Source organism: Cyanistes caeruleus, chromosome 11 (assembly GCF_971803275.1).
Source record: "Cyanistes caeruleus chromosome 11, bCyaCae1.hap1.1, whole genome shotgun sequence".
NCBI classification, from domain to species: domain Eukaryota; kingdom Metazoa; phylum Chordata; class Aves; order Passeriformes; family Paridae; genus Cyanistes; species Cyanistes caeruleus.
In genome coordinates, this window is record NC_141711.1 from 20,859,496 (window position 1) to 20,886,460 (window position 26,965).

The 26,965-nt window shown below is 48.5% G+C and overlaps 1 protein-coding gene and 1 long non-coding RNA gene across 5 annotated transcripts; both read right to left on the bottom strand.

The window, feature by feature from the left end:
* Positions 1-677: 677 nt before the first annotated feature.
* On the bottom strand, positions 678-7,640 carry LOC147651097 (uncharacterized). The gene is made up of 3 exons (XR_015275073.1): positions 7,213-7,640; positions 4,887-5,510; positions 678-4,813 (listed from the first exon to the last, which is right to left on the bottom strand). It is a non-coding gene; the product is annotated as an uncharacterized LOC147651097 (long non-coding RNA).
* A 10,651-nt stretch (positions 7,641-18,291) lies between these two features.
* On the bottom strand, positions 18,292-25,657 carry LOC147651098 (E3 ubiquitin-protein ligase PHF7-like). 4 transcript variants are annotated; one of them, XM_086846405.1, is made up of 16 exons: positions 25,296-25,657; positions 24,925-25,200; positions 24,506-24,597; positions 24,319-24,420; positions 23,937-24,061; positions 23,698-23,860; positions 23,505-23,611; positions 23,175-23,288; positions 22,910-23,028; positions 21,938-22,750; positions 21,333-21,615; positions 20,312-20,438; positions 19,794-19,864; positions 19,494-19,581; positions 18,703-18,783; positions 18,292-18,484 (listed from the first exon to the last, which is right to left on the bottom strand). In XM_086846405.1, exons 2-10 carry the CDS (start codon positions 24,965-24,967, stop codon positions 21,984-21,986), a joined length of 1,632 nt encoding a protein of 543 aa, XP_086702531.1. In that variant the 5' UTR covers positions 24,968-25,200; positions 25,296-25,657; the 3' UTR covers positions 18,292-18,484; positions 18,703-18,783; positions 19,494-19,581; positions 19,794-19,864; positions 20,312-20,438; positions 21,333-21,615; positions 21,938-21,983. The 4 variants fall into 4 exon arrangements, with proteins under 4 accessions (XP_086702531.1, XP_086702529.1, XP_086702532.1 ...); XM_086846403.1 differs by having other exon boundaries at positions 21,333-21,618; XM_086846406.1 differs by having other exon boundaries at positions 21,930-22,750.
* Positions 25,658-26,965: the final 1,308 nt, after the last annotated feature.

Here is a 26,965-nt window from a genome sequence, read left to right on the forward strand (position 1 = left end):
GTAATTTGAATGCAAACCATTTTGTATCATCTGGATGTAGTGGAATAGTGAAAAAACAGTCTTTCAAATCAACAATTAACAGTGGCCACATCTGTGGTAACATTGCAGGTGAAGATAATCCTGGTTGTAAAGCTGCCATGGCCTGTATTTGTTCATTGACCTTTTGTAAATCATGCAAAAGTCTCCATTTCCCTGATTCCTTGAGTACGACAAAAATAGGCGTATTCCATGGACTTACTGATGATTTAATATGTCTTGCATTAAGCTGTTTTTTAACTAATTCATGTGCTTTTTGCAGCTGTTCCTCACTTAGCGGCCCCTGCTCCACCCACACAGGATCATTAGTTTTCCAGGTCAGTTGTCATGGGGCTGGCTGCACTGCAGGGACCACTGTGAGAAAACTCAGTCTGGGGTAGTTAGTACTAGTCCCCATTGAGTTAAACATTCTTGACCAATGAGGGCAAATGTTCATTCTGGCAAAGGTATTACTGTTGCAACTGCACGGGCCTTTTTCCCTTCAAGCACAAATGTTAGGATCAGGTGTGACTAAAGCAGCTGCAGACACTCCTCCAACTCCATCCACAGCAGTTGCAGTTGTTTGCAATGGCCAATAGCTTGGCCAAATTTTGTTAGAAATGATGGTAATATCTGCACCTGTAACTAACAGTGCTTGTATATTTATTTGTTCTTTTCCATTTATGATAGTTATTTTTTGAACAGGACGATCATGCATTTGTAGTGTTAGATATGCAACTGGTCCCGTTGAACCAAAGCTAGCATCTCCTCTCATGGGTCACATAGGTTTGGATCCTTTCATCATTGCAGATACAAGATTTTGAAAGGGAATTATTTGTGCAATTTTACTGCCTTGAGGTACAAACAAAGGCGGATGCAGTGTATATGCAACCATTTGAATAACTCCCGTGTAATCTGCATCAATGAGTCCTGGTATCACTAAGATACTTTTTAAGCCTGCCAATGAACGTTCTAGCAATAATGCTCCTACATCATGTTTAGAGGAATGAATTGGACCTTTGAAAGTTGTAGGTATCTTTTGTGGCCGATTATCAATAAGGGTAACTCCTACTGCTGTTTCCAAGTCGATTCCCAGGCTCCCTGCGGTTGCGGGGCATAGCTCTGGGTCTCGGGGGCAGTTGCTGTTATCCATGCGTGACTGCCTTTCGCGCTCTTTCGCCCGTTTCCCGAACACCGACATGCCATGGTAGCATGAGTATTAGATTGGCAATTATTACACCAGACATGGCCTACACATTGCTTTCATAAATGCCCAGTTTTTCCACACCGAATGCAAACATTTGTCGGTCGGGAGCGTCCTCCTTTTACAAGAGGTTTTAAAGCTGCAGCAAAAGCTTAGTTTTGGGTGGTTATTACATTTAACATTGTTTCATTTTGTTTTTTCACAGCAGTAGCCACAGCCTCTGACATAAAAGCAGCTTGTTGTTGATACACTGCATTGGCCATGCGTTCTAACATTGTTCCCAAGTCAGCTGTGTGTGGGAGAGCAGTTCGTATCATTTTAGCTTTTGGATTTGCATTTTCAAATGCAAAAGTCCTTGTTAGTTGTTCTCGTACTTCAGGAGTTAGGTCTGCTGCCTGATGGAGTGAAATGACAAGTCTGTTAATAAAAGAGATCAAAAGACTCATTCATTCCCTGTTTGATAGTGGTGTAGCTTGGTGTCCTTTTATCAGCTGGAATCCTCCACAGGGCTTGCTTTGTTTCCTCAGCAGATGCATTATGCAAATCTGCTGGAAACTGTAATTGCTGTGCCGCTGAGGCATAGATACCTTTGCTCATTAACATATCGATAGTGGCACCATGAAGAGGATCAATTGGCTGTCATGGTGTATTTATAATTCTCTTACAGCCAGATTCCCATTCTCGCTCTCCTAGTACATACTGTGAGGGACAGAGTAATAGTTTTGCTATGGCCATACAATTGTCAGGTGACAAAATATTAGGTGCAAAAATATAATTAATCATTTGCTTAGAGGGCTCTGAATGTAGTCCATATTGAGTAATTTTATTTTGTAATTGTTGCATTAATTTCCATTCAAAAGGTGTATATTGTGCTCCAGGCTGGCCATTATCAAGAGTTCCTTGCTGTACTGGATAGTGTGTGGAGAACAGGCAGCTGCAGCTTCTCATTGTCCTTCTAAAATAACATCCCTGATTACTCCAGACCAGCGACTATGAGATTCGACTGATTGTATCTCCATTCCCCCTGAAGTGGTAATTATCATGTCACCTACTGGCTGCCTTCCATGAGGATTTAGATTGCTCATGTAACATGCGATCTATATTCTATTATGATTGGATAATTGCTATTTTTCATGTGTTAACTTCTACATTTCATTGGTCCAGCTCATAACACCTGAGCTCTATAAGAGACATTTTAGTGAAACTTATTAAGATACATTAAGCAGTTATAGAGGATACATTCTGCAGAATTCACATCCTGACAAACTTCATAAGATACATTCACAAGATACATTCAGTAGATTTCTTATCCTAAATTCTCATCTATTCTTCATTGTCTTATCAACAATTAGTCTTCTTTATTTCTTTGACACAATATTTTGCTAAGGACTCATGCTAACTCAAAGTCAGGGTTGTGCAGGCCTTCTAGGGAGCTATGGCCTCGAGAAGCAAGCCATTCTTCAACATTTTGTGACCTAGGAGGCTGCCATGACTTCAGCCTCTTGTGACCCCAGAGTCTGCTGTGACCTCAGCTTGTTGTAACCCCTGAGATTCCTCTGACCTTGGCCTGTTGTGTCCTCAGAGCCTTCTGTGACCTCAGCCTGCTGTGATCCCAGAGCTTGCTGTGACCCCAGAGCCTGATGTGACCTCATTGCCTTGGCTGTACCCCCTGAGTGTACCCACAGTGACCCTTCTACTTCACCGCCAAGCTGGGGTGCTGTGGGGTGGCCGGGAGTGCTGGTGCTCTTCTTTCCAGGGTGACTCCTGCTTCTGAGACTGTGTCTGAGAGCTGCCAAACCAGAGGGTCTCTGGGCTTCCTAGGGGCAAAGAAGAGTCACACATTCTTGGCCACAATGCTGGAGCTACAGAGCTGTTCCTGTGGAGAGAAGAGGTGGCTGAGGCCCCCAGCTGCTGCTGGCACACAGAGACCCTCCTGCACAGCAGGGCCCAGAGCGGCCAAGGCTCCCCAGCACAGCTGCAGCTGCTGGCACAGCTTGGCCCAGCTGGAGAGCTGCCCCTCAAGGCCCCAGCGAGCAGGGGATGGCTCTGGGCAGGGTCCCTGGCCAGGAGCAGGCCCCAGAGCGCCTCTGCCTTTCAAGGGCAATCTCGTTCCCACTCTCTGTCCTGCCCACCTTGCTTTGCCTCTGCCCACTGCTCCTGGGGCTGCTCTTGGCCAGGCAGCCTCAGTGGCAGCCAGCACTGGCTGCAGCCCGAGCGGGCTCCCCAGGACAAGGCCCAGCAATTAGGAGGCCAATGAAAGGCCTGGGCAGCAGCAGAACTCTCAGCAGAATTCTGTGGACTACCATTGACTACAAACAAGTGCACAGCAGCATGACTATGCGTCAGGCTACCAGTGCTGTGTGCAGAGTTTTAAGAAAACCCTGGAAAAAACCCAAAAAATTACTGTCTGATCTTGTACACTTTCTGGACCCCAAAATAACAGCATTTAAGCACAAGTGGCACAGTGAACAGTGTCACTACTGTGTCTATCATGCAGGAGTTGAGCACGTCCTGGGGGCAGACAGTTCTTGAGAAGTGTTATGCTCTGAAGCCGCATGATCAAGTCCAGGGGGGCTGCACTTGCTGGTGACAGGCATGGGACTCCAAGGAGATGTGCTTCTCCTCAGGAAACCATTTATTCAACACAGGAACCAACTCAGCTTAGATCCAGCGACAGAAAGCTCCAAACAGGGGCAGGGATCCCCAATCTCCCCAGGGAGAAGGGAGCACTGTCTGGGGGAAAGGGGAACCAGGCTGCCTGCTCACCTGCTCGCCATGCTCGCTGTGGAGCAGCCTGGGCAGCCCTGTCAGGCAGGGCCCCTGCCAGGAGCAGCAGGAGGAAGAGGTGCAGAGCAAGGGCCATGATGCCTTGCCCTCTGCCTGTCCCACAGCTCTTGCTGCTACCACTGTCCTGTCACCGCTGTCCCAATGTCTGCACCACTGCTGCCGCTGCTGCAGCTGCCGCAACATTCATGGTCAAGGACTGACTGCTCGGTCCTCGTGGTGCTGTGCAAGTGCGGGGCTCTGGGACCTCTGTGACCACAGAGCCTTCTGTGACCTCAGCCTGCTGTGACCCCAGAGTCTGATGTGACCCAAAGCCTGCTGTGACCTCAGCCTGTTCTGACCCCAGAGCATGCTGTGTCCTCCGCCTGCTGTGATCTCAGAGCCTGCTGTGACCTCAGAACCTACTGTGACCCCAGAGCCTGTTGTGACACCAGAACCTGCTGTGAATTCTGCCTGATGTGACCTCAGCCTGATGTGACCTCAGTCTGACGTGACCTCAGAGCCTGCAGTGACCTCATTCTGCTGTGACACCAGAGCCTGCTGTGATCTCAGGCTGTTGTCACCTCAGCCTGTTGTGACCTCAGCCTGCTGTGATCCCAGAGCTTGCTGTGATCTCAGCCTTTTGTGACCTAAGAGCTTGCCCTGGCTTCAGCCTCTTGTGACCCCAGAGCCTGCTGTGACCTCAGCTTGTTGTAACCCCTGAGATTCCTCTGACCTTGGCCTGTTGTGATCCAAGAGATTTCTGTGACCTCAGCATGCTGGGAGCTCAGAGTCTGTTCTGACCTCAGCATGTTGTGACCCCAGAGATTGCTGTGACCTCAGAGCCGTCTGTGACCCCAGAGGCTACTGTGACTTCAGAGCTGTCTGTGACCCCAGAGGCTACTGTGACCTCAGAGCTGTCTGTGACCCCAGAGGCTACTGTGACTTCAGAGCTGTCTGTGACCCCAGAGGCTACTGTGACTTCAGAGCTGTCTGTGACCCCAGAGGCTACTGTGACCTCAGCCTGCTGTGATCTCAGCCTGCTATGTCCTCAGTCTGCTGTCACCTCAGTGTGCTGTGACCCAAGAGATTTCTGTGACCTTGGCCTGTTGTGACCTCAGAGCCTGCTGTGACCTCAGCCTGTTTTGACCCCAGAGCCTGTTGTGATGCCAGAGACTGTTGTGAATTCAGCCTGCAGTGACCCCAGAGCCTGTTGGGACCTCAGAACCTGCTGTGACCTCAGAGCTTGCTGTGACCTCAGCCTCTTGTGACCTCAGCCTGTTGTGACCCCAGAAACTGATGTGACCTCATTGCCTTGGCTGTACCCCCTGAGTGTACCCACAGTGGAGCTTCTACTTCACAGCCGAGCTGGGGTGCTGTGGGGTGGCAGGGAGTGCTGGTGCTCTTCTTTCCAGGGTGCTTCTGAGACCATGTCTGAGAGCTGCCAAACCAGAGGGTCTCTGGGCTTCCTAGGGGCGAGGGAGAGTCACACATTCTTGGCCACGATGCTGGAGCTACAGAGCTGTTCCTGTGGAGAGAGAAGGTGGCTGAGGCCCCCAGCTGCTGCTGGCACACAGAGACCCTCCTGCACAGCAGGGCCCAGAGCGGCCAAGGCTCCCCAGCACGGCTGCAGCTGCTGCTGGCACAGCTTGGCCCAGCTGGAGAGCTGTCCCTTGTAGATAATATTTTATATATTAGTAAAGACCTGTCTGCACAAACCAGTCTTTGAAGTAAGTCATGATATTAAAGGCTAAAGTCCTTGAAGACTTCCTGCTGAAGAGAGAGTAAAGCAAAACAATATCCTTGTGTATGAGTGTTGTGGTTTTAAAGCAGCAACTAGAAAATCTCTAGAAAACTTACTTATCTCTTGCTGTGAGATGTGAATTAGAACAAGAGCAAAACATGTTTAAAACTTAAAATGAATAAAGAAAGCTTATTAACAAAACTACAAGAATAAGAAAATCAAACTATAACCTCCAGAAAACTCCTTTTTCTCCCACTACCCAACAATTCCCTTGTTTACATGACAACATAGAGACAAAAAACTTTGGAACTTTGGTGTTTAAAACAGTCCCAATTCCTGATAGAGTCTTTTCATCAGCCTTTGTAGAGAAACAGAAGTCTTCTTCTGCTAATCTATGGACTTTCTCACAAGAAAATTATTTCTGTTATAGCTTTCTATTTCTCTGATGCCAGCTGCCTGAAATCTGCTATCAGTTCTCTCCTCCCATTTCACATCACTCTGAGGTGTGTATGGGTCAATGAGTCTAGGGATGTCATTTTAAGGATGAGTTATTCAGAGGTAAAAGTTCTCTTCATCTGTCTCTGTGAGCCTCCCTGGAAACAGAAGTTTTCTCTTTGCCCTTCAAGGCCCCAAATCTTCAACTGTTACTTCTCCCCCCTCTGTTCCAGCACCTCACTGTATCACAATTACTCCACCTTTTGCTCAAAATCCACACTTTGAACATTCCATTCCTCCCAATATACTCTGTCATGAATTAAAGGAGTTTTTTTTCAGGACGCTATTGTCCATCTCCATAGCTTTAACAGAAAAATATTTCAGCTTAATTAAAGCATCTCCTTATTCTCTCTTCCTCATCTAAAACTTAACTCTTTTCTTCGCTGTCTTTGATGGCTTTATGATGTCTTCTTCATGTTATCTCTTTCTCTCTCTCCTTCTCTCTCTCTGGGAAAAAGGATTAATCTGTAAGTCTCATCCAGGTAGTAAAAGAGTCAAAGTCTTGGAAAGCTGCAGATGTTCATGGTGTCAGGTTTCAGTTCAGCAGCAGAAACTGCAAACCCAGTCAGGCCGGCCGGCTCCGTTTCTCTTCCCCCCGCCCTTGCAGCCTTGTCCGGCCTGGACGGGGGAGGGGGAGGAGGCCGAGACAGAGCCTGTTACCTCTTCAGAATCAGGAAACCAAAGAGAGCAAGAGAACCCTGGCTTTACATCTTAAGGTGATGTTCACAAGTTGATCTTACTTCTGAATGGTTAAAACCAACACCAATTCTCAGAAATGACCAATAATTGGTCAGAGGAAAAACTCCCATCAGCCTCCAGCAGCTTCAACTTCTTCCCAGCTCCCGAAGCTATCTTAAAGGTAAAGTCACCCCATGACAATAAGAGAAAAAATGTAAATCTATGTGCATTAGCCAATAGTAATTTGCTTAGCCCGCAGATCCTGGCAAACCCTATAATAGGTGTGCTAAAGATAGAAATAAACGGTGTTCACCTTTACTTCTGTGAAGAGTTGTGAATAAGCTGGCGGTCTCTCAATATCGGGTGCTCCAAACGGGACCCTGCGGGCAGGGGGGCTTCGGCGTTGGTGGAGCGGATCTGAGCGCGGATAGACGCTACCTCGGATCGGTACCGGACAGGCAACCTGTGCGCGGTGAGACGCGGTGGTGTGACACGGAGCCGGATTTTTCCCCAGCCAGCTCCTGGCACCGAGCCAAGAGTGGGCTGCTCCTGGAAAGCAGGGCAGCTTAGGGCTGATGCTCTACAGCAGTGGCTGTCCAGCGTCGAGGGCAGGAGCAAGGACGAGGGAGAGGTCTTCCATGTGGTTTCCAAAAGGGATTTATTCTCTTGAAGGTTCCAGGGAAGAAAGACAAAAGATACAAGGGTACAGCAACTTATGTGTGGGTGAGGAGCAAGGGGAGTGTACAAATAATAAACCAATAGGGAAGACTTAGGGGAGGAGCACAAGGCAGGGTTACATAATACATAAACCAATGGGGAACACAATGGGAGGAGAGTGGGGCACATGTGTTGCCCTGAAAACTCTCTCTTTCTTCTCACCACACCTCGACCTGTGTCCGTGTGATCTATTCATCTTCAGCGGCAACACACATGGGCCAATGGGGCTTGGAAGAATAGGGGAATTCCAAAGGGGGTGGTCCAGGAAGGGGAGTGGCACAAGGGAGGATTGACAGCTTTATGGGAGGGGGAACAGGGAACATTCGGGAACAAGGGGCAGATATCAGGGTGGATTGGCAGATGGGGTAGGAGGGCACAACTGGGACCAAAGTATTAACATGGCGGGGGTGGTAGAATTTAACAATAAAGAATGTAATTGAATCAAATATAATGAACAACAATGCACTGCAACAGTGCTGTAAGACGTGGAATTGGAATTCAGGTTGCTGGGGGAGACCGAGTGCGGAGGAATAAGTGAGGGGGCGCGATCCTCCCCGCGCCGTGCACCGCCAGCATGGAGGTTGAATTTGCAGCGGCAAAAAAACTGCTTCTGAGTATTCTCGTTAAACGAGGTGAAGCAGTCAAGGAAAAGGACCTGGAAAAGCTCGTTGTGTGGGCTTAAAACCATGGGCACTTGGCAGTGCCCCCTCTGCTCTTTGCAGTTGCGGAATGGACGGATAGAAGGGCTCTGATGTGGGAAATGGCAATCACTGGAAAGAGTAAAGACGTAATAGCACTCAGTTCGATATGGAAAATTGTGTTAAATACCTTAAGGAATATGAAGGCAGAGTCCAGAGTCGTAGCCGCCGCTGTAGAAGCCATGGCACATCCCGAAACGCACGTGCCACCACAGTCACCTCCTGCCACATCAGTCAGCCGTCTGGGAGCTTTCTTTGGGGTTGGGCACGTTTGGCCAGCGAAGGGGTTCACAGGAAGGCAGTGTAGCACCGTATCGGAAATTTTAAAAGCTCAGGAGTGTGCCAGGGCAGGCAGGACCGTGGCAGCAGAGCCCAAACCTGAAGTTACTCCGCCGGATGTGGATGTAGAAATGACTCGTCTCTGGAAGGAGATGGCGCCAGCCCCAGGCAGGCACAGCCTCACACATCATCAGAAATCAAAGCCCCAATTGCCAGCCCCCATCTACTGTTCACTGGGGAAAGCTGCAGGACGTCCCTCTCCCCCCTTGGCGTGTTGATACATTCAACAGACAGGCAACCACCGGCAGCAGATGAATCAGTCAATTGTAATGGTGCATCTAAAAAAGATCTATTAGGGAGGCAACAACAAATAAAACAGCTCGTGCAACAGCTGCAAGCTCAGATTGAGCAGACACTACGTGCAAACGAAGTACAGCGGTATCAAGAGAAAGCAGCTCTGCATCAAACACTGAAGCAGCAGGGAAGAGTCTGTTCAGCTACGGCAGGATGTGATATGTCCTGAACTATTTGCTTCACTTTTGGACACACTCTTAACACTACAATCTTACTCTACATATCTAACTATATGATATCTAGTTTGAAATTCATCACTAATTAAATAATTAATTAAAGTAATTAATTAAGTAATTAAGTAATTAAAAGTTGATAAGCTGCAATGGTCACCATTGTTACCACCTGGCCCTGAGAGACTTTTCATGTAACATTGCCTGCTTTTGTAAAATCGTGCCCTTTTTCCTCTATCTGTGAACAACAAGAGAGAAATTGAGAGAAAGAACTGTATGTGTTATAGTTAACTTTGTGAGTTTTTTTCCTTCTCTCTGTTTTTCCTCTCTGCAAGGGTATGTCGGGGATGACAAAGAAAGATAACAGCAGAGCTGCAGCAGCAGCAGAGCGGGCAGTCCTTCCCCCCTGCTCCCTCTCTAAGAAAAAGCACCAGGTTAGCACCCAGTTTGTTAAAAAGTCATGATTCATTGGATTTTTAAAATGTTTTTATATACCCTTTTAGAGATAATTTTATAGTAATAGAGATAATTTCAAGTAATTATGAGTTTATGCAGTTGCAGTTTTAAGAGTTTTACTAGAGAAATTATTGTGATTCTTTGAAAGTTTAAAAAGGCCCCTTTTCAAAAGAAGGGGTTAAAGGTGAATATTAACAGAAGTTACCTTGCAATAATTAGCTTTAAAACCTAAGGTTAAAATATGGTATGATGTACAGCTCCTAAGAAAACAACCTTCCAATTAATGTTATCTACCAAAGAGATTTATGGTTTAAGAAATAATTAGTTCACAGAACTTTACTATACAAGAGAAAGTTAAGTTAAAGCATTTATTACCCATTTGTTTGCTTTGTCCACAACTTTAATAAGGTCATTTCAATGGGAGTCATTTTGTTATATAAAATACATATAACTGCATATATACCAATTTGGATTTTGGATTTCAATTAAGAATTGGACTTGATGTTTCTGAAAAGTGCTACAAAAGCTGAATGGCAACTTGCCAAATCCTGTGTTGTTGTGGTTTTTCTCTAGAAAACTGCACTTTAAAATCCTAACCAACTTAAGCATATACTAGGCAAATTCCTGTTATGAAGAAGTATTTTTAGTAAAATTTGCAGTTATTGTGAGTTATTCTCAAAGCTAGAAGACATAGAATTGTGATGTATTTGTTACATTTTTATAATGTCTTTATAGTGAATCCATGTTATCGTTATATTGTGTTTAAAAGGTACATATCAAACTTTTAGTTGCCTTTTTGTAGGAACAGAATGAGATCATGTTATGTTTTTATTTAATATAGATTAAGTGTTAATAGAATTAAGAAAAGTCCAGCCTGTATAGTAATTGTTATATTAGTATAAAGTATAAGTATTCCCCCTTCAAGAGTTAATATAAGCATATTTGAAAGTTCATTTAACATTAATGCCTTAATTGTGAGTCTGCAGGCATGGTGGCATTTGCATGGAACACACTGCTTATGGTAATTGTGCTGTGTATAGTCCCAGCTGTCTGCTAACTGACATCCAAAAGTGACAGAACATATGGGTCACTCTAGCACACTTGAGTGGCCAAAAAATCAATGTGTTTTAGCCTAGCCACACCTGGAGATCCTTTTCACACCTGTCTCACAGGAGTCCCTGAATGGGATCCTCAAGCATTTAAAGGTTTAGTTAGTAACGAGACTCGACTGAATCAATTGGCAATGTCGCAAGAGTGCAATCGCACTGTTGGCTTCACATTAAGACAACTTGAAGCCTGCTGGCAAGCAAAAATTATCAAAGTTCTCAATGTTACCATAGAGCCCCCAGAAGAATTGGACTTGTTAGGTTCCACCAATACCTCAGGTGGATGAATAATGTTTGAACCCCTGACAGAAAGCCAGTCCAGCAAAGTAATGCAACACTGAGCTCCAGTTAACCCTATAGTGGATCTCGTTACTAACACTGAAAGTAAAGCTTTTATTCATGGTGCAATCTCACAGGACAATTACCAAAGCGATTACCTAGTTCAATATTCCTAATCTGTGGAGATAGAGCATGGAATGGAATTCCTGCTAGTCCACATGGAAGACTTTGTTCCATCCAAGCTTGCATCAATTGCTGAATGTAGCTGATAAAATAAAAAACATCAAACGGTCAAAGTGAAGCCTGAATGAATTACAATGTAATGATGTTAGAGACCCTGACTTTTGGGATTGTGGAATAATATGGGCAACCTCCTTCTTTACTCCAGGAGTAGCTGCTGCTAAAATCTTGTCAACTCTAAAAAGGCTCGCTTATCGGACTAGAAAAGAATTCTACTAAACATCCACAATGTTAAGTGAACTTTCAGCTGATGTGAGAAGTGTACATCATGCAGTATTGCAAAAATCGAGCTGCAACTGACTTTTTGCTCTTAGCACAAGGCCACGGTTGTGAGGAGTTTGAAGGCATGTGCTGCTTGAATCTTGGTGATCATTCAGTTTCCATCCATAAGCAACTACAACAGCTACAGGATGGGTTACATGCCCTGAAAGAAGATAGTGACCCCATTGGAAGTTGGTTCGCCAGCTGGGGCATCACCGGATGGCTGAGGCCTCTTGTGCTAGAAGGGGGATGGATTTTACTTATAATGTAATTGGGATGGTGGTTTTAAGTTGTATGTTATCTTGTCTTGGCAAAAATGTAGAACAAGTCACATCCAAAGCCTGGTTTGTGCAAAAAGAGAATCAGGGAACTGTAGATAATATTCTAACAGAAGGTGGGCATGAAAGGCCTGTCTGCACAAACCAGCCTCTGGAATAAGTCGTGATATTAAAGGCTAAAGTCCTTGAACCTTTCCTGCAGAAGAGAGAGTAAAGCAAAACAATATCCTTGTGTACAGGAGGAAAAATGTAAACCTGTGTGTATTAGCCAATGGTAACTTGCTTAGCCTGCAGACCCTGTAGAACCCTATAAAAGGTGTGCTAAAGATAGAAATAAACAGTGTTCACTTTTCCTTCTGTGAAGAGCCGTGAATAGCTGGCAGTCTCTCAATACACCTCTGTCCCTCTATTGGGAACAACGAGAAGAACGACACAGACTCTCTTGTGCATTGAACAGGAGAGCGAGGTTTATTACCTCAGATCTTCTTTTATAGACCAATACATGAAAGTACAGACAGGTACAACTCTTATTAGTTAGTAAACTAACACATCACCATTATTGGTCAGTGCGGTACACCACCCCTCAACCTTCTCTTGCAAGATAACAAGGAACAGACAAACAGCATCTGCAAGGCTGTCTTCTATCTCTGAGGGTTGTTTGAATTCCCCGTTACGATTTCCCAGGCCACTTTTCTCAGGCGAGACTGAGAAAGTTATGCGGCCTGCTTTTCCACAGGCACTGTGCTCCCTGCTTTTGCTCACAGTTAGCATCCATACACCGCTGCCAGAGAAGCTGTCTTTTCCACCAGAGGAACTTGAGATAGTTAAAGAGAGTGGGGCAGAGGAAAGAGGGGGTAATTGGTTTACAAGGGATAGTAAGCAGTGGATACCAAAAGCTCTAGCTTTACAGTTGTTAAAACAACTTCATGAAGGAAGTCATTGGGGCTCCCAAGGAATAGCAGAAGCCTTCCTCAAAATGTACGCTGCTGTGGGTCTTTTTACTCTGGCAAAGCGAGCTATTGAGGGGCATTTGATTTGTGCTAAAAACAGTAATAGAGTTACAATGAAACTTGCCAGGGGAGGGAGGCCTTGGCCTGTACATCCCTTCCAGAGATGCCAGGTAGATTTTACTGAAATGCCTCGAGTGGCAAGATTTAAATATCTTCTGGTAATAGTATGACTGTTAACAGGGTGACCAGAAGCGTTTCCAGACATTTCAGCAACTACAAGACCAGTTATTAAAGTATTTTTGGAACAAATAATTCCAAGCTATGGGACTGTGGAGGCAACAGACTCAGATAGGGGCACTCATTTTACAGGAAAATTTCTTAAAGGAGTAATGACTGCTTTAGGGATACAATGGAACCCCCTGGCACCCCCAGAGTTCGGGCCAAGTTGAACAGATGAATGGGGAAATGAAGAAACATATTCTGAAGCTGGTGATAGAAACTAAGATGCAGTGGGTACAGCTCTTGCCACTGGCTTTTGCAAGAGTAAGTATGGATGCTAACAGTGAAGCAGGGAGCATAGTGCCTGTGGAATAGCAGGCCACATACCTTTCTCAGTCTTGCCTGGGAAAGTGGCCTGGGAATTCATAAAGAGGAATTCAAACAATCCTTAGAGATAGAAGACAGCCTTGCAGGTGTTGTGTGTCTGTTCCTTGTTTTCTTGCAAGACAAGGTTGAGGGGTGGTGAACTCCACTAAGAAATGATGGTAATGTGTTAGTTTACTAACCAATAAGAGTTTTCCTTTCTGTACTTTTCACCTATCGGTCTATAAAGAAGACCTGAGATAATGAACTGAGAGAAATTCTCCAGTTCGACTCCACAAGAGAGTCTGTGTTGTTCTTCTCGTGGTTCCCAATAGAGCGACAAATAAGGGCCAGACCCAGGGGGGATATTCAACTATCTCCCTTTGAATTGATGTTTGGAAATCCTTATCCTTGTAATTCTCCGCCTGGGGCAGGGCTAAAGATAAGTGATGTATATTTAAAACAATTTGTGGCCCAGATACTGACTCTTGTGAAATCTCTTCAACAGGAAACTCAGCTGGCACAGACCTTGCCTTTGGACTTTGCTGTTCACAACATCCAGCCAGGAGACCGGGTCCTAGTTAAGGAGTGGAAAGAAGCACCACTGGTGGTTAAGTGGCTTGGACCTTTCCAAGTGTTGCTGACCACAGAAACAGCTGTCAAGAGAGCTGGACACAGGTGGACCCATCGCACTCGGGTCAAGATCTCTGAAGCCTCGGAGATTTGGACATCTCAGCTGGAGGAGAAGGATGGGAAGCTGTGACTGACACTCCACAGAAGTGGACCAGAGCAGGAGCCAGTGCGTCGACATCGGGGGGAGCCCCGAGTGCCTCCCCACAGACTGCCTGCTGAAATAGTTTGTGTGGGCATCCCTTCTCTCCAACCTCCAGTCATTAGAGGCCAATCCTGGCTGTCATGGCTTTCTTTATGTTAAGCTGTTTCTGTGCCTTCCCTCACCACAGGTGGTGCAGGAGACAACATGAAAGTGAAAATTAGGTGGGGAAATTAGATGACACCATTAGAATGTTTCTCTTAATAATCTTACCTTTATACTGTCAGGCTGGGGCTAAAATTGGGAAAATAATTTTTTAACCTTAGGAGAAGAAGTAGCAGAAACCTTTAACCTTAGCAATTGTTGGGTCTGCAGAGGCCCAGGGGAATCTGAAAACTGGCCATAGGTGGCCAGCCCAGTCAAACCTTAATAGTGGGTTAGCACCCTGGATGAAGTCCATAATAGAAACAAGATTTTGGGATGAAGAAAGAAATCCATGACAGCTTCATTCTTCTGAAAGAGGCATTTATTGTCTAAATACAACAGGAAGCATATACAGGAGAATGGGACATGTTTCCATGGTTACCTCATGAGCTATAGATTAAACAAATGCTTTTTTGTGCTGCAGCAACTCTAACCTTTTTACCATGCATCATCCCTTGCTTAGTACAAATTATTCAACGTGTGATCAAAGAGATGCAAGTATTAGCTATGCCTACTGATCCAGAGATGGCTGCAAAAGGACAGAAATTGATGTCACTGCAAATAATTGCAAAATCAAAAAAGACCCAGGAACAAGGAATTAAGTCAACGATAACTAAAGTTTGGAAAGACAATTATTAAAAAAATAAAAGGAACAGGATTGAGAGGAATAACAGATTTGTCTTTACAAATAAGCTGTGGGTCTGCTGGTAGGTAAAACTAGCACTGAGAGATAAAAGAATCAATGGGAAAGATTCCACTGACCGATGAATGGAAAAAAGATATTTGCCTTTACAAACAAATTGTAGGTTTGCTGATAAATGAAATTGGATATTGAAAGATGAAAGAGACAATGGGGAAAAACCATAAATTCCTAAGAATTAAAAATGAAGAGGGAGGGTTATACATTAGAGGGGAATCGTAGGTATCAGGGGATTTACCAAAATATGGATATGATCTAGTATCAATATCCAACTGGATAGACAAAAACTCTCTAATTATTTTAATTAGAAAGGATATGTTTAATTAGCGCTGGACTGGTGCTGGGTCATCCCTAATGTGCACGCAGCCCTGAGTACAAATGGTAAAAGGCTTTGATTTACAAAAGTATTGAATACAAATACATATTCATAACTCAGTTACCACCCACTCTCCATTTCTCATGTTAATGAGGAAAAAGGAAATTAAGCACGCCTGGTTTGTTCTTTGAAATAAGTCGGTGGTCTTTTTATGAGTAGTGGTCCTGGAAGGGAGAAAGGAATGCATCTTGACCTTCCTACCTTTCAGGGTAAGATGACAAAAGGGCCAGATGGGCGTCTGTCTGCGCTCTTAGTTTCTTGTTTTCGTGAGCCTTTCTGATTTACTCTTGTCTTTATCAGGTTTTCTGTTTTCTTTCTTAAGCCCAACTGAGTCAGCGTCTCCATCTTCTACCCTTGGTAAGGCCTCCCCATTTGCCCTTGGTGTCTCGGTTTTAGAAGACAGGTGTCTGCTAGGGAGGGCAGGAGCCTCCCTTGGAATAAAAAAATGTAGACCTCCTCCCTCCAAATTATTATAATACTGAAATCAAGGGGCCTCTCAGGCAGAGATCTGGGGATAGGAATAACAGTTCTTTACTAGTATTTATAACAAGGCAAACAAACAACAATAACTACAGCATTAGCAAGAAAACAGAACCAGGGACCCCGTGGCAGCTTTCTTGGCCGAGACGGGAAGGGATGGAGGAGAGGCTTTGCTTCACAAACCCCCTCGGGCGGGCAGTCCCGGTGCTCCTGCAGGGCTCTGAGGAACAGTCAGCTGGAACAGCAGGGATGAGCAGAGATCCCGGAGCACTGGCTGAGGTGTAGGGAGACACCATCGCAGGATGACACATCCTGGTCATCCCCCGATGTGTTATCCATCTCCCAACGTGTCTCAATGCATCCCAATGTTCCACCAGGCACATTGGGCCTCCAGTCCAGCATTCCACTGCCCTCCAAAGTAGAGGCCAGACCCCCAGAAAGAAAGGCCAACCATGCAGCTGGCTGTGGGACAAAGTCTGGCTCCCAGCAGCTCTGTGGAGCCTCTGGCACAGGAGCCTCCTCCACCAGCTGGCTCTGAGGGCTGAGAGCCAGCAGCAGCCCCATCCTGCGCCCTGCCCTCAGCCCTTGGGCCGCTTGGGGAGGCCTCGAGGCTGCCGCTGATGGGGCTGCTTGGCTCATTCCAGGCACTGCTGCGTCTGTGGCCAGAGCAGGGCCACCCTCACGTGCTGCAGGGAAAACTGTGGCACATGGGAGTGTGACAGCTGTGCTGGTATCGGCACGGGTATAAGGCCAAAGAGCCGGGTGCCCCTGGGCTGGAGGCAGTGCCCAGGCTGGGCTTGGCAGAGCCTGTCTGCTCCCTGGGGGCTGGGGGCACTGCTCGGGCCTGGCCGAGGCCTGGGGAGCCCTTGGCCATCCTGCTCGGCCTTAGAGCCTGCACTTGTGAGCCAGAGTTCAATGTCCCCAGCCTGACCAGACACTCAGGGCTGGAGCCTTCCTGTGGTTACGCAGAACCTGAGGCCATCAGAATCTGCCTCTGCACGCTCCACCTCCAGGGGCCAGCAACCGCAGGAGCCCCCAACATGAAGCATACCAAGAGTCGCTGCCATCTTGCTCTCTGGAGAGCAGCAGCTGCAGCACACAGAGTGAGGCAATAGCAGGGTCAACATACAGCAGCTCCCCAGGCCATGGGCACCATGAGCAGTGCCTGTTGTAGTTATAGTAGTTGTAGTAGTAGCAGTATTAGTAGTAGTACTTAGCGGCCTCAGCAGAGTTATAGACATGCTGGGCCTGATCACTGGGGAAACAGCTCCTTCCAGCAAAGGGAAAACCTCCCAAGTGTAACCAACATTAAAAAGGGCCACCTTCATAATTTTGCAAGTATGTTAAACTCTTTACCAAGCAGTCAGCTATTCCTATGTGCAGTTCTAACAATGTAATGCTGGGATTTGATACAGTTGCCCCTCAAATACCCCAGGTAAAGAGAGCTGAGTGCTTTGATTCCAGGGAAACCATGAGTAAGTATTAAGAGAAGTATGCTGCTATGTAGCAGTTCTGTAGTTAGTCGAGCATTCTTCCTTTCTGCCATGGAGGGAGAGGACTTGCACGTGGAGGACACCATGGTGTTCCTGCACAGGGACTCACCACTGACCAGAATCATGTGCGACAGGGAGCAGGAGGGCCCTGATGGCAGGGAGCCAGGTGAGGGCAAAGCAGCCCTCCCACAGCCTGGCCCAGGGGCTGTCGGGGTGGCCAGCATGGGGCCCAGAGCAGAGGCCGGGGCAGGCAGGAGCTGCTCAGCCAGGCCAGGGCTGGCAGCCTCCTTCCTCCTCAAGTGGAGCCCAGCTGGGCCAGGGGGCAGCTGTTGGGAGCCCCGTGCCCGCAATGGCCGCTGCTCTCCAAGGCCTCCAGTCCTGCCCATCAGCCAGGCACGCAGGCAGGGACAGAGCAGCCCTTGGGGCCGATGCTGCGGGCTGAGAGCCCCACAGAGCTGCTCATGCCCACTGCCATTGCCTCTGTCCCCTGCAGCATGCATGCTGTGTTGTCCTGTAAAGGCCAACCCCTGCATTGCCCCAGGCCCTGGCAAGTGCCCCTGTGCTGCTCCTGCATTGCCCAGGGCACCCACAGGTGTTGCTCGTGCCTGACAGCGACCAGAACCAGCGCAGAGTGTGACAGCTCTGTTGCTCTGGGCACGGCTGTCAGGCCAAGCCCCCTTTTGGTCTTGGCAGAGCCCGTAGGCTCCTGGAGGGCTGGGGGCACTGCTCCGGCCCAGCCTGGCCCAGGCCTGGGAGGCCTTTGACATTGCTGATTGCCCTCACAGCCTCCAGGGCTGAGCCGGAGCTCAATGGCCCCAGCCTGACCGGACAGTCTGGACTGGAGCCTTCCCGTGGCTCCCCGGAACCCGAGAGCATCAGCGCCAGCTCAGAAACACTGCCTAAGCGGGTTTGCCAGTATTGTTTCTTGTTAGATCCTTGGAAGGATTTAAAAGGTAAGGTTGTTTGGCAACTTCTTCAAGGAACAAATAGGACAGGATTCTTTTCAAGAAAGGGTTTATTAGTTTGGGTTCAGTTTCCGTTTGGAATTCTTATGCTTCCTTAGACGATCCAGAAATTAATGAAAATCTAACATATTCCTAGGAGAAGTTTTTGAATCCACTACTTGCAGAAGTCTCTAAATTCACTGTTTCTCTTAAACACTTCCCTTACATCTAGTTAGCTAGCTGCTCCTGTAACATACAGAGATGCAGTGGTTTACCTGGCTGGACATCACATCATCATGTTACACACACCAGTATACTAACAACCTTTTGTTCCCTGACAGTTACAAAGTTTCAGGCTCTTCTGGAGGTCCTGAATTAATTTTGCATGCACATCCATAGCCGTGTTCCCTCCCCATGCTCAGCATTCAGCCACAGTTACCAGGGAACAGATGTTCCATACTCACCTCAAACAATAATCTACATCTGTCTTCCCAACCCACTTTTTCTTCACTGAGCTCTACAGATCTACAAAGTAACTCTGGGCCCTGTGCACAAAACAAAACACAACACCAATCAATAGGGTTCAACCCTTCTGATTCTGCTGCTGCTCCCAACAATCATGAATGAACAACACAACAGTCAAGTCAGAAGCTCTATTCTTCACGTCCCTCCTATTCTCTTGCCCCCCACCACATGTCGGCTTCAGCAGAAATGTTCCCTACTGCAGCCTGGTGTACTAAGAAAAATGAAAGGCAGCAGCTGTCTCCCTGAACATGCTGAAATCTAAATTGCAGTGAAACAGCAGCTCTTGCATTAAATGCTCAGCAGCAGGATCCCACAGCTGGCCCCAGAAGTGCTGCCTGGCAAGGGCTGAGATCTCCATTCTAACACACCCTGTAAATCAGACGGGCTGGAAGATTGCAGGGCAGTAACTGTATGAACACAGCCATACATTTCATCCGCGTTATCTAACAAGTCTCAAGAAACAAACGTCATTTAAGCCTGACTTGAGACTATATTCTACAAAATAGAACAAGCAATTTTTTTGGCAGCCTGTGTAATTTTTCGAGGCTGTGTATGTTTTCTTTTGTTGTTGTTGTCTTTGTTTTTAAATCGAAAATTCATTGGGTTCAGAAGAGAAAGCCCCAGATTCATTAGGATGAAGAACCGCACGCACATGTCACTGACAAGAGCACTCGGCATTCCTCAGATTAACACCAGAAAGACAGGAAAAAGTTAAAGGTGATAGACCTACCTGAAAGGATCCTAAATGTCTCAGTAACCTGTCTAGTGACTATATTTTTGCTAAGCTCTAAAAGTTCCTATAGCTATGAGGCAATTATCTGAAAGAAAGGAAAGACAGAAAGCTGCTCAGCCTTTATTTTTTACCAGGACTCTCTCATGGGATCCACCACAACTTTGACCACAAGAAAGGATGGCAAATTTTGACTACAGAGCATTCATAACCAGGCAGCATTTTTTCCTCCTTACTCAAGTCCAGTAAGGGTTTAAAAGGGAAAAATATACAAAAGGGGCTGAACAAGTTGTGTTGTACCTCTTAGGCATTCATCATCTATGGAGAAGAAGAAAATTCTAGCACTTTCTGTGTGTGGTAGAGAAAAAACCCTAGAAAAGTACAAAGGGGTTTTAGCATCCTAAAAGGTCCTATCAAATCCCATGAGCATGAGTTAGAGCTGTAGTGCCTCAGAGAAATGGTACACGGAAGAGCTTTACTGCATAGTATGCAAATAAAGCCTTCTATTAAAAAACCCCACTTTTTACAAGAAAACTGACTGTGTCTTTGCCTTTTGGCAAAACTCAGTTTGGGGTTGGCCAAACCAAAACAACCCAGTCAATTTCTTGTGCTCATCTTCTCTCTCTTCACATTCAACTTCACATCCAATGGGCTGCTGGGACTCTGGACTCCACACAGCACCAATGCTTTTCCAAGATGACTTTCCTTGCTCAGAGGTGTGCAGTGTCAGTTTCCCATTTCCTTCAGTGCTGCCATTCATATTCCCACAGCATCCAACTACTACAGCCAAGTAGACAACAAATACAAATGGAACTTGCCTTTCTTGGTGCTTTTCAATTTCTGACATCTCAGGCTCATCAGCGCCCTCAGAAGTGATGTCTTGGAAATGTGAATCCTCTTGCCACCGGAAGTTTTCCGGTTTTATTGTTCCAAGTACGTGAGGCTCTGCAAAACCAGCACCAAAAGAGAAAGCAAGCCAAAACCAGATTATTTCTCTGCTTGCCAGGAAAAATTCCTTCTTTCAAGTGAAATATGTACACTGGAGAAGACAGATTTAGGACGGACAGAATCTTCTCCTCCCTGATTTTCTGAGCTGTAGCTCTGCTCCAGGATTTTCCACTTTGTTCAAGGCATCTCCTATGTATTCTTCAACATTTATCATCACATCCAGAAGACAGTGAATAGCTTCTGAATTCAGCACAAGTGTGGGGGGCTTGTTGCTTTGTGTTGTTCTTTGTTAATATTTTGGATAACTTGGCACGGCTTCCTTTCATTCCTACCTGACTGTGACTTGATTAAATATTCCTTCATCTTCATTTCATAAGGCCTTATTTTATCTGAGCTTAGGACACCCCAATGATCCTTCAGTGTCATTCAGTTTCACTTTTCTGAAGGTCCAGGAATAGAATTTGGTAACTAACAGAATGTTCATGGAGCTTGGGGTCAACTCCAGGATTTTGCTCCTCCCTCTGCCTTAACACCCATTTTCCTTAAAATCCTGTTGCGTTCCATGTAACTTGGTATGACTGCTGTGTCACCTTTGTCCCTGTTTGAGAACTTTAGGGCATGACAACAAGCTTTTTCACCACTCTGCAAAAATCCCAATGCCTTCTCAAGGTGTGCCTCTTAAAATTCCTGAGATGCAAGCAGGAGTTACCTCTCATTAATCTCCCACAGCCTTGGCAAGTAGCAATGAAGATCAAAATGCTTCAGCATAAGTACTGACTTCTGCTGCTGATCATCCTCTGGATTATGACCTTCTTTACACCATATTGCTCTACAGTGCCTGCCAGAAGCCGTTCCTTAGAAATGGCTCCGTTAGGAGGGTTCTGCTGTTACCTTCTTTGATGCCCAACTCCTCTGTGTCTCCAAAGAAGGAAAACTTGAACGCACTCGACTCCTGAGTTCTGTCTTTTTCAGGTAAAGGTCTCGGACATTCGTCTGGGGCAGAGTCCTGTGCATCCTCTTTGTCCCAGGCTATTCCCACGGTCTTTTCCGGTTTGCCTTTTGAAGGTCCAATCAAGTCTTTAAAATCAGCAGCAGTGTCACAATCGATTTCTCCAGACACTTGAGGCAGTGTCTCACTCTCTTCTTTCTTCTTCTGCTTCACTGAAGGAAGGCTCTACTGAAATGAGATGGTTTAAGGATAGCAACTCAGCACACGGCCTTTTCAAAGACAGCTTCCCTAAGAGCCACCTTGCTTTTCATGTCTCCCTAAACATATCCAAGCCATTAAGGACTGGTTCACGTTCAAGGGTAAGCAGTGGGGAAATATCTATCTAAAGGCAGCAATGAGTGTCCATTTTTAATTAGCTATGTCCTTAAGTGGCTTTTCCCTTAACAATACACAGTAACAGAAACCAAGAATCATAGAAATGCCAAGAGCTAATTCGGGTTTTCCCACAGACCTGCAAATCTCAAGGTCCCTGTACTGACCTTCTCACCTTCACTTACAGCAGCAAACGGAAGGACTAGAAAGAAAAGATGACACTACGTGCTGCTGATAGAGGTCCGAGTTGAGGCCCGACGTGGCTGGCGGGAGTGGTTGCTCCAGCGCGACGTCCCCGATGGTGTCCCCCTGCGCCTGGGTGTCTCAGCACTTGCTGCTGTCCTCCTGCTCCTGTCCTGGTGACTCCTGGATTGGACAGGTTGATTTGAGGCTCGACGTTGCAGGCGGGAGCGGCTGCGTCTGGGGGACGTCCCTGAGGATGTCTCCCTTCGCCTGGGCCTCTCTGCCCTCGATGTTCTCCTGCTGCGCCTGTCTCGGCAACTCCTCGACCGGGCAGGTGGACTCTGGGCATGAGCTTGCTGCCGGGAGCGGCTGTGTCTGCGGGAAGCCCGCGATGGTGTCTCCCTTTGCCTGCGCCTCTCTGCACTTGATGTTCTCCTGCTGCTCCTGTCATGGCGACTCCGTGACCGGATGGCTCCATCTGAGGCCCGCCTTTGCTGGTGAGAGCGGCTTCGCCTGCGGACAGGCCCAGCATGTCTGGAATGGACCCTGTTCTCAGGGCCCGTCCAGCTGCTGGATCTTGCCCTTGCTGTGCGTGGGCTGCCGGTGTCTGCCAAGGAAGAAGCTGGACACCGGAGGCTTCTGTGACTGCTGGTCCCTGGAGTTGGAGACTGGGGAGCCAGACGCGATGGCACTGCGCTGCTGGAGCTTGGCCTGATGGCCTCAGATTCTGACAGGCCATGAGCAGGCTCCAGTCCTGACTGTCTGGTCAGGCTGGGGCCATTGAGCTCCGGCTCATCCCTGGGGGCTGTAAGGCCAAACAGGAATGTCAGAGGCCTGCCAGGCATGGACCAGGCCATGCCCGACCAGAGCACTGCCCCCAGCCCTCCAGGAGCCCATGCGCTTTGCCGTGCCCAGCCTGGGCACTGGCCCCAGCCCAGGGACACCCGCCTGCTTTGCCTCATACCCGTGCCAAGACCAGCACAGCTGTCACACTCCCAGTGGGTTGTCCTCACTGTCAGGCCAGAGCAGCGCCTGTGGGTGCCCTCGGCAGCACAGGAGGAGCACAGGAGCAGCTTCCAGGGCCTGCAGAAGCAAACGGGTTGATGGCTCTGAAGACAAAGTGTCCCAGCATGGGATTGTGCAGCCGAGCTCCTCTGGCTCTTTCCGCTTTGATCCCTTCCCGAGACACAGGTTCCCTGCAGAGCCCCGGGTGCAGCTTCCCAACTCACCCCTCTTCCTCTGCCTCCTCCCTGCCTCCTGGGTAAAGGCATTCCCTGGCATTGCACGTGTTGTGCCTCTCTCCTAGATCTGCAAAGGCGTCATTGTCCTCCCATGTTGGGTCTCTAATGGAGAAAGGAAAAGCTGATGTGTTTCTGCTGCCCTGACCCCATGGAGGTAACAGGGTGTCCCTGCTCTTCCTCCAATGCTTTTCCAAGTCCCGTGAGAAGCGGAAGTCCAAACTCCCTGGATGGGGCAGGGTCTGGACTTCTGGGGCAGGGCCTGGCACAGCACAGCACTTGCACCCTCCTGCCTTGTGAGCCCCGCAGAAGGACACCAACCTGATGGGGATGCGAATTCCCATGACAAACAGTTCAACAAGGAATGTCTCACGGTCTCTGCAGAGGGGGCAGCAGAAGGAAAAAAGACCAGCGCGCATGGCCTGTCCCTGCAGGGCAAACAGAAGCAGTGTGAGCCAGGCCCCGGTGCTGCTGAGCACCTGCTGTGTCCCAGGCCTGAGGGCATGGCTCCCACCTGGAGGCAGTCCCTGTGGAACCAGGCTCTTTTGCACGCCGGGCACACGATGGTCTTGTAGGTCATTCTGTCCTCCACTGGCTCCATGCAGATGGGGCATTCGGTGCCCGGCTCTGGAGTCACCTGCACGTCCTGCTCTGGACGGTGCTCAGGGCAGAAGGACCTGGGGGCAAAGGGATGGGCATAATGAGAAAGACTTGGTCCTTCCCTGGGGGTGGCCAGGAGGGGAGAGGGGCTACCTGAATGGGGCAATGTACAGATTGACACAGCCGCCCTCCTTGGCACAGGGCAGGTGGAACCATCTGTCGCAGCCTTCCTCGCAACACATGATGGTGGCCCCGCTCTGGCCACAGACGCAGCAGTGCTGGAATGAGCCAGGCAGCCCCATCAGCGGCAGCCTCGGGCTCCGGGCAGGGCGCAGGATAGGGCCGCTGCTGGCTCTCAGCCCTCAGAGCCAGCTGGTGAGGGAAGCTCCTGTGCCAGAGGCTCCACGGAGCTGCTGGGATCCAGACTTTGTCCCACAGCCGGCTGCATGGCTGGCCTTTCTTGCTGGGGGTCTGGGATAAGCTCTGGCCAGCCTCTCCTGGCACAAATGTCCCTGCTCTTTTGCCAGGCTCTCACCTTCTGTGCCGCCCGCCTGACTGCAAGTTGGATATCTCGAGGCAGAAAACCCAGGAGTCCAACACGTTCATTTTGTTGCCGAAAAAGAAGAGTGGCAAAATACTACAGAAAATGGGAAGAGCTGATGAGGACAGGGTGGCAGGGACTGCCCATTCCAATGCTGGGTGGAGTGCCCCGAGCCACTCACCAGGCAGAACATGTGGGCACAGAGCCCGTATTTCTCTTTTCTGTTTCCGCAGATGTCCGGGTCAGCCTCTACACGGCGACACAACACGCATGCTGCAGGGGACAGAGCCAATGGCAGCGGGCATGAGCAGCTCTGTGGGGCTCTCAGCCCGCAGCATCGGCCCCAAGGGCTGCTCTGTCCCTGCCTGCGTGCCTGGCTGATGGGCAGGGCTGGAGGCCTTGGAGAGCAGCGGCCATTGCGGGCATGGGGCTCCCAACAGCTGCCCCCTGGCCCAGCTGGGCCCCACTTGAGGAGGAAGGAGGCTGCCAGCCCTGGCCTGGCTGAGCAGCTCCTGCCTGCCCCGGCCTCTGCTCTGGGCCCCATGCTGGCCACCCTGACAGCCCCTGGGCCAGGCTGTGGGAGGGCTGCTTTGCCCTCACCTGGCTCCCTGCCATCAGGGCCCTCCTGCTTCCTGTCGCACATGGCGGCTGTCAGCGCTGAGTTCCTGTGCAGGAACGCCGCTGTCTCCGCCAGGTGCTGGTCCTGTCTCTCTCTGCGGGAGAAAGAAGAGTGATGGGAGTTTGCAGAACAGGCCCAGAGGTACGAGGGTGCTACTCCCTGGTAAGCCCTGCGTGAGCCCTGCTCCTGTCCGCCTTCTGCTCCCGTCGTCGCGTTCAGGAACACCGCGGTCTCCTCTGGATGCTCCTGCGCTGATTCTGGGAAGGGAGAGGCAGGTGAGCCTGCAGCACAGGCCCAGAGGCCCGAGGTGTGGGGCCCCTCTGGTCCCTGGGCAGCTGCTTCCCTGCCTTACCTTCTCCTCCCGTTGCCAGGTCGCACTGACACACGGCCTGAGCCCAGCCTTCCCTTTTGGGGCTTTGGTTGCACGTGTCACAATGGCCACTCTGACATCAGCATCTTGCTCCCAAGGTTCAGGCAGCCATGGCCTCAGTTGCCCGGCAGCCACTTGAGGCCGCCCCCTTGGGAACCGAGATTCTGAGATGGTTCCAAGCCTTTGGTCAGCACGGAACCAGGCCAGAGACTCCTGCAGCAAGTGCAGGGTCCAATCCCAGGCCCCAGGGCAGTCATCGATGGTGGCACTGTAGGCACAAAGGTGCTGTTCAGGCATGGCCATGCCAGGGCTCTTGCCCCTGGCAGTTGGTTGCCCAGAGAGCTTGTGCAGAGTCTCTTGCACTGCACAGATTCCAAACCTGCTCTTGGTGCACCGACGTTTTCCTCAAGACCTCTCTGCAGTAAACTGAGATGAACCTGATTTCATGCCCGTGCTGATCACCGTTGGGAACAGGAGATAAAGCTGGGGACCACTGCAGCTGCCTCCCAACCTCAATTCTCCTGTCATCTAGCCATCTAATGAATTTGACATTTCATATTAAGTGGAAAAATTAGCATTAAGCTCCTTAGAAAGATCATTCTTTACATTGACTCAATGGAAACCCGGGAAATTCAATGGAAGATTACCTTGTATCTGACTGGAGAGCTTGCGACAGTACTCAGCTCAGGAGTCAAATGCTTTTCCCACATTAAAGAATTTTGTCAGTTTGGTCCATGCTTTCCTTCTAGCAAATACATTGAAAAAAGTAAAGACGGGACACACACAAACAGTTCTTGTAGAGTTTTCGCATTCACGTCTTTGCAAACACGCTCCTGCAAAATCCAGATCATTGACTGCTAGAACAGTCAGCGGGATCCCAGGGAAACAAGGCAGGGGCTGACAAGCAGAGATAACCTGCACCTGCCTGATGCTGGGGCACCGGGAGTTCATCCATGTTCCTGTTTCCAGGGGAGAGCCCCCCTGGGTGGAAAACAATGCTTTCACTGAACTAGGAGGGAGGCACAGCAGGGGCAATGCCAGGGAATGCCTTTACCCAGGAGGCAGGGAGGAGGCAGAAGAAAAGGGGAGAGTTGGGAAGCTGCACCCGGGGCTCTGCAGGGAACCTGTGTCTCGGCAAGGCATTGAAGCAGAAGGAGCCAGAAGAGCTCAGCCATGCAATCCTGAGCTGTGGACACTTTGTCCTCAGCACCAGGAACCCATTTACTTCTCCAGGCCCTGCGAACTGCTCCGGTGCTGCTCCCGCAAGTTATGCATCGACACACAGCCACCGACTCTTTCTCAACCCTTTTCAGCACCACGCAGTAAAATGTTGTCACTGCTGCACAACCTAATTACTAAAAGTCTAATTATTCAAAGTCCTGCAAAGAAGCAACTTACATTCAAAGCATACACACCAAAAACCCCAAACCCTGGTACAAATCTTGAATTGACACAAGAAACATGTTCCTATTCAGAAACACAGGCTAACACTTTTGGACAATATTTTTTCCTATTAGATCTTTGAATGGATTTCAAAAGTAACATTGTTTGGCAAGTTCTTCAAGGAACAAGCAGGAAACACATGTGAACTCTAAAAGAGGATTTATTGGCTTGCTTTCACATTCCTTTTGGAATCCCTATGCTTCATCCAG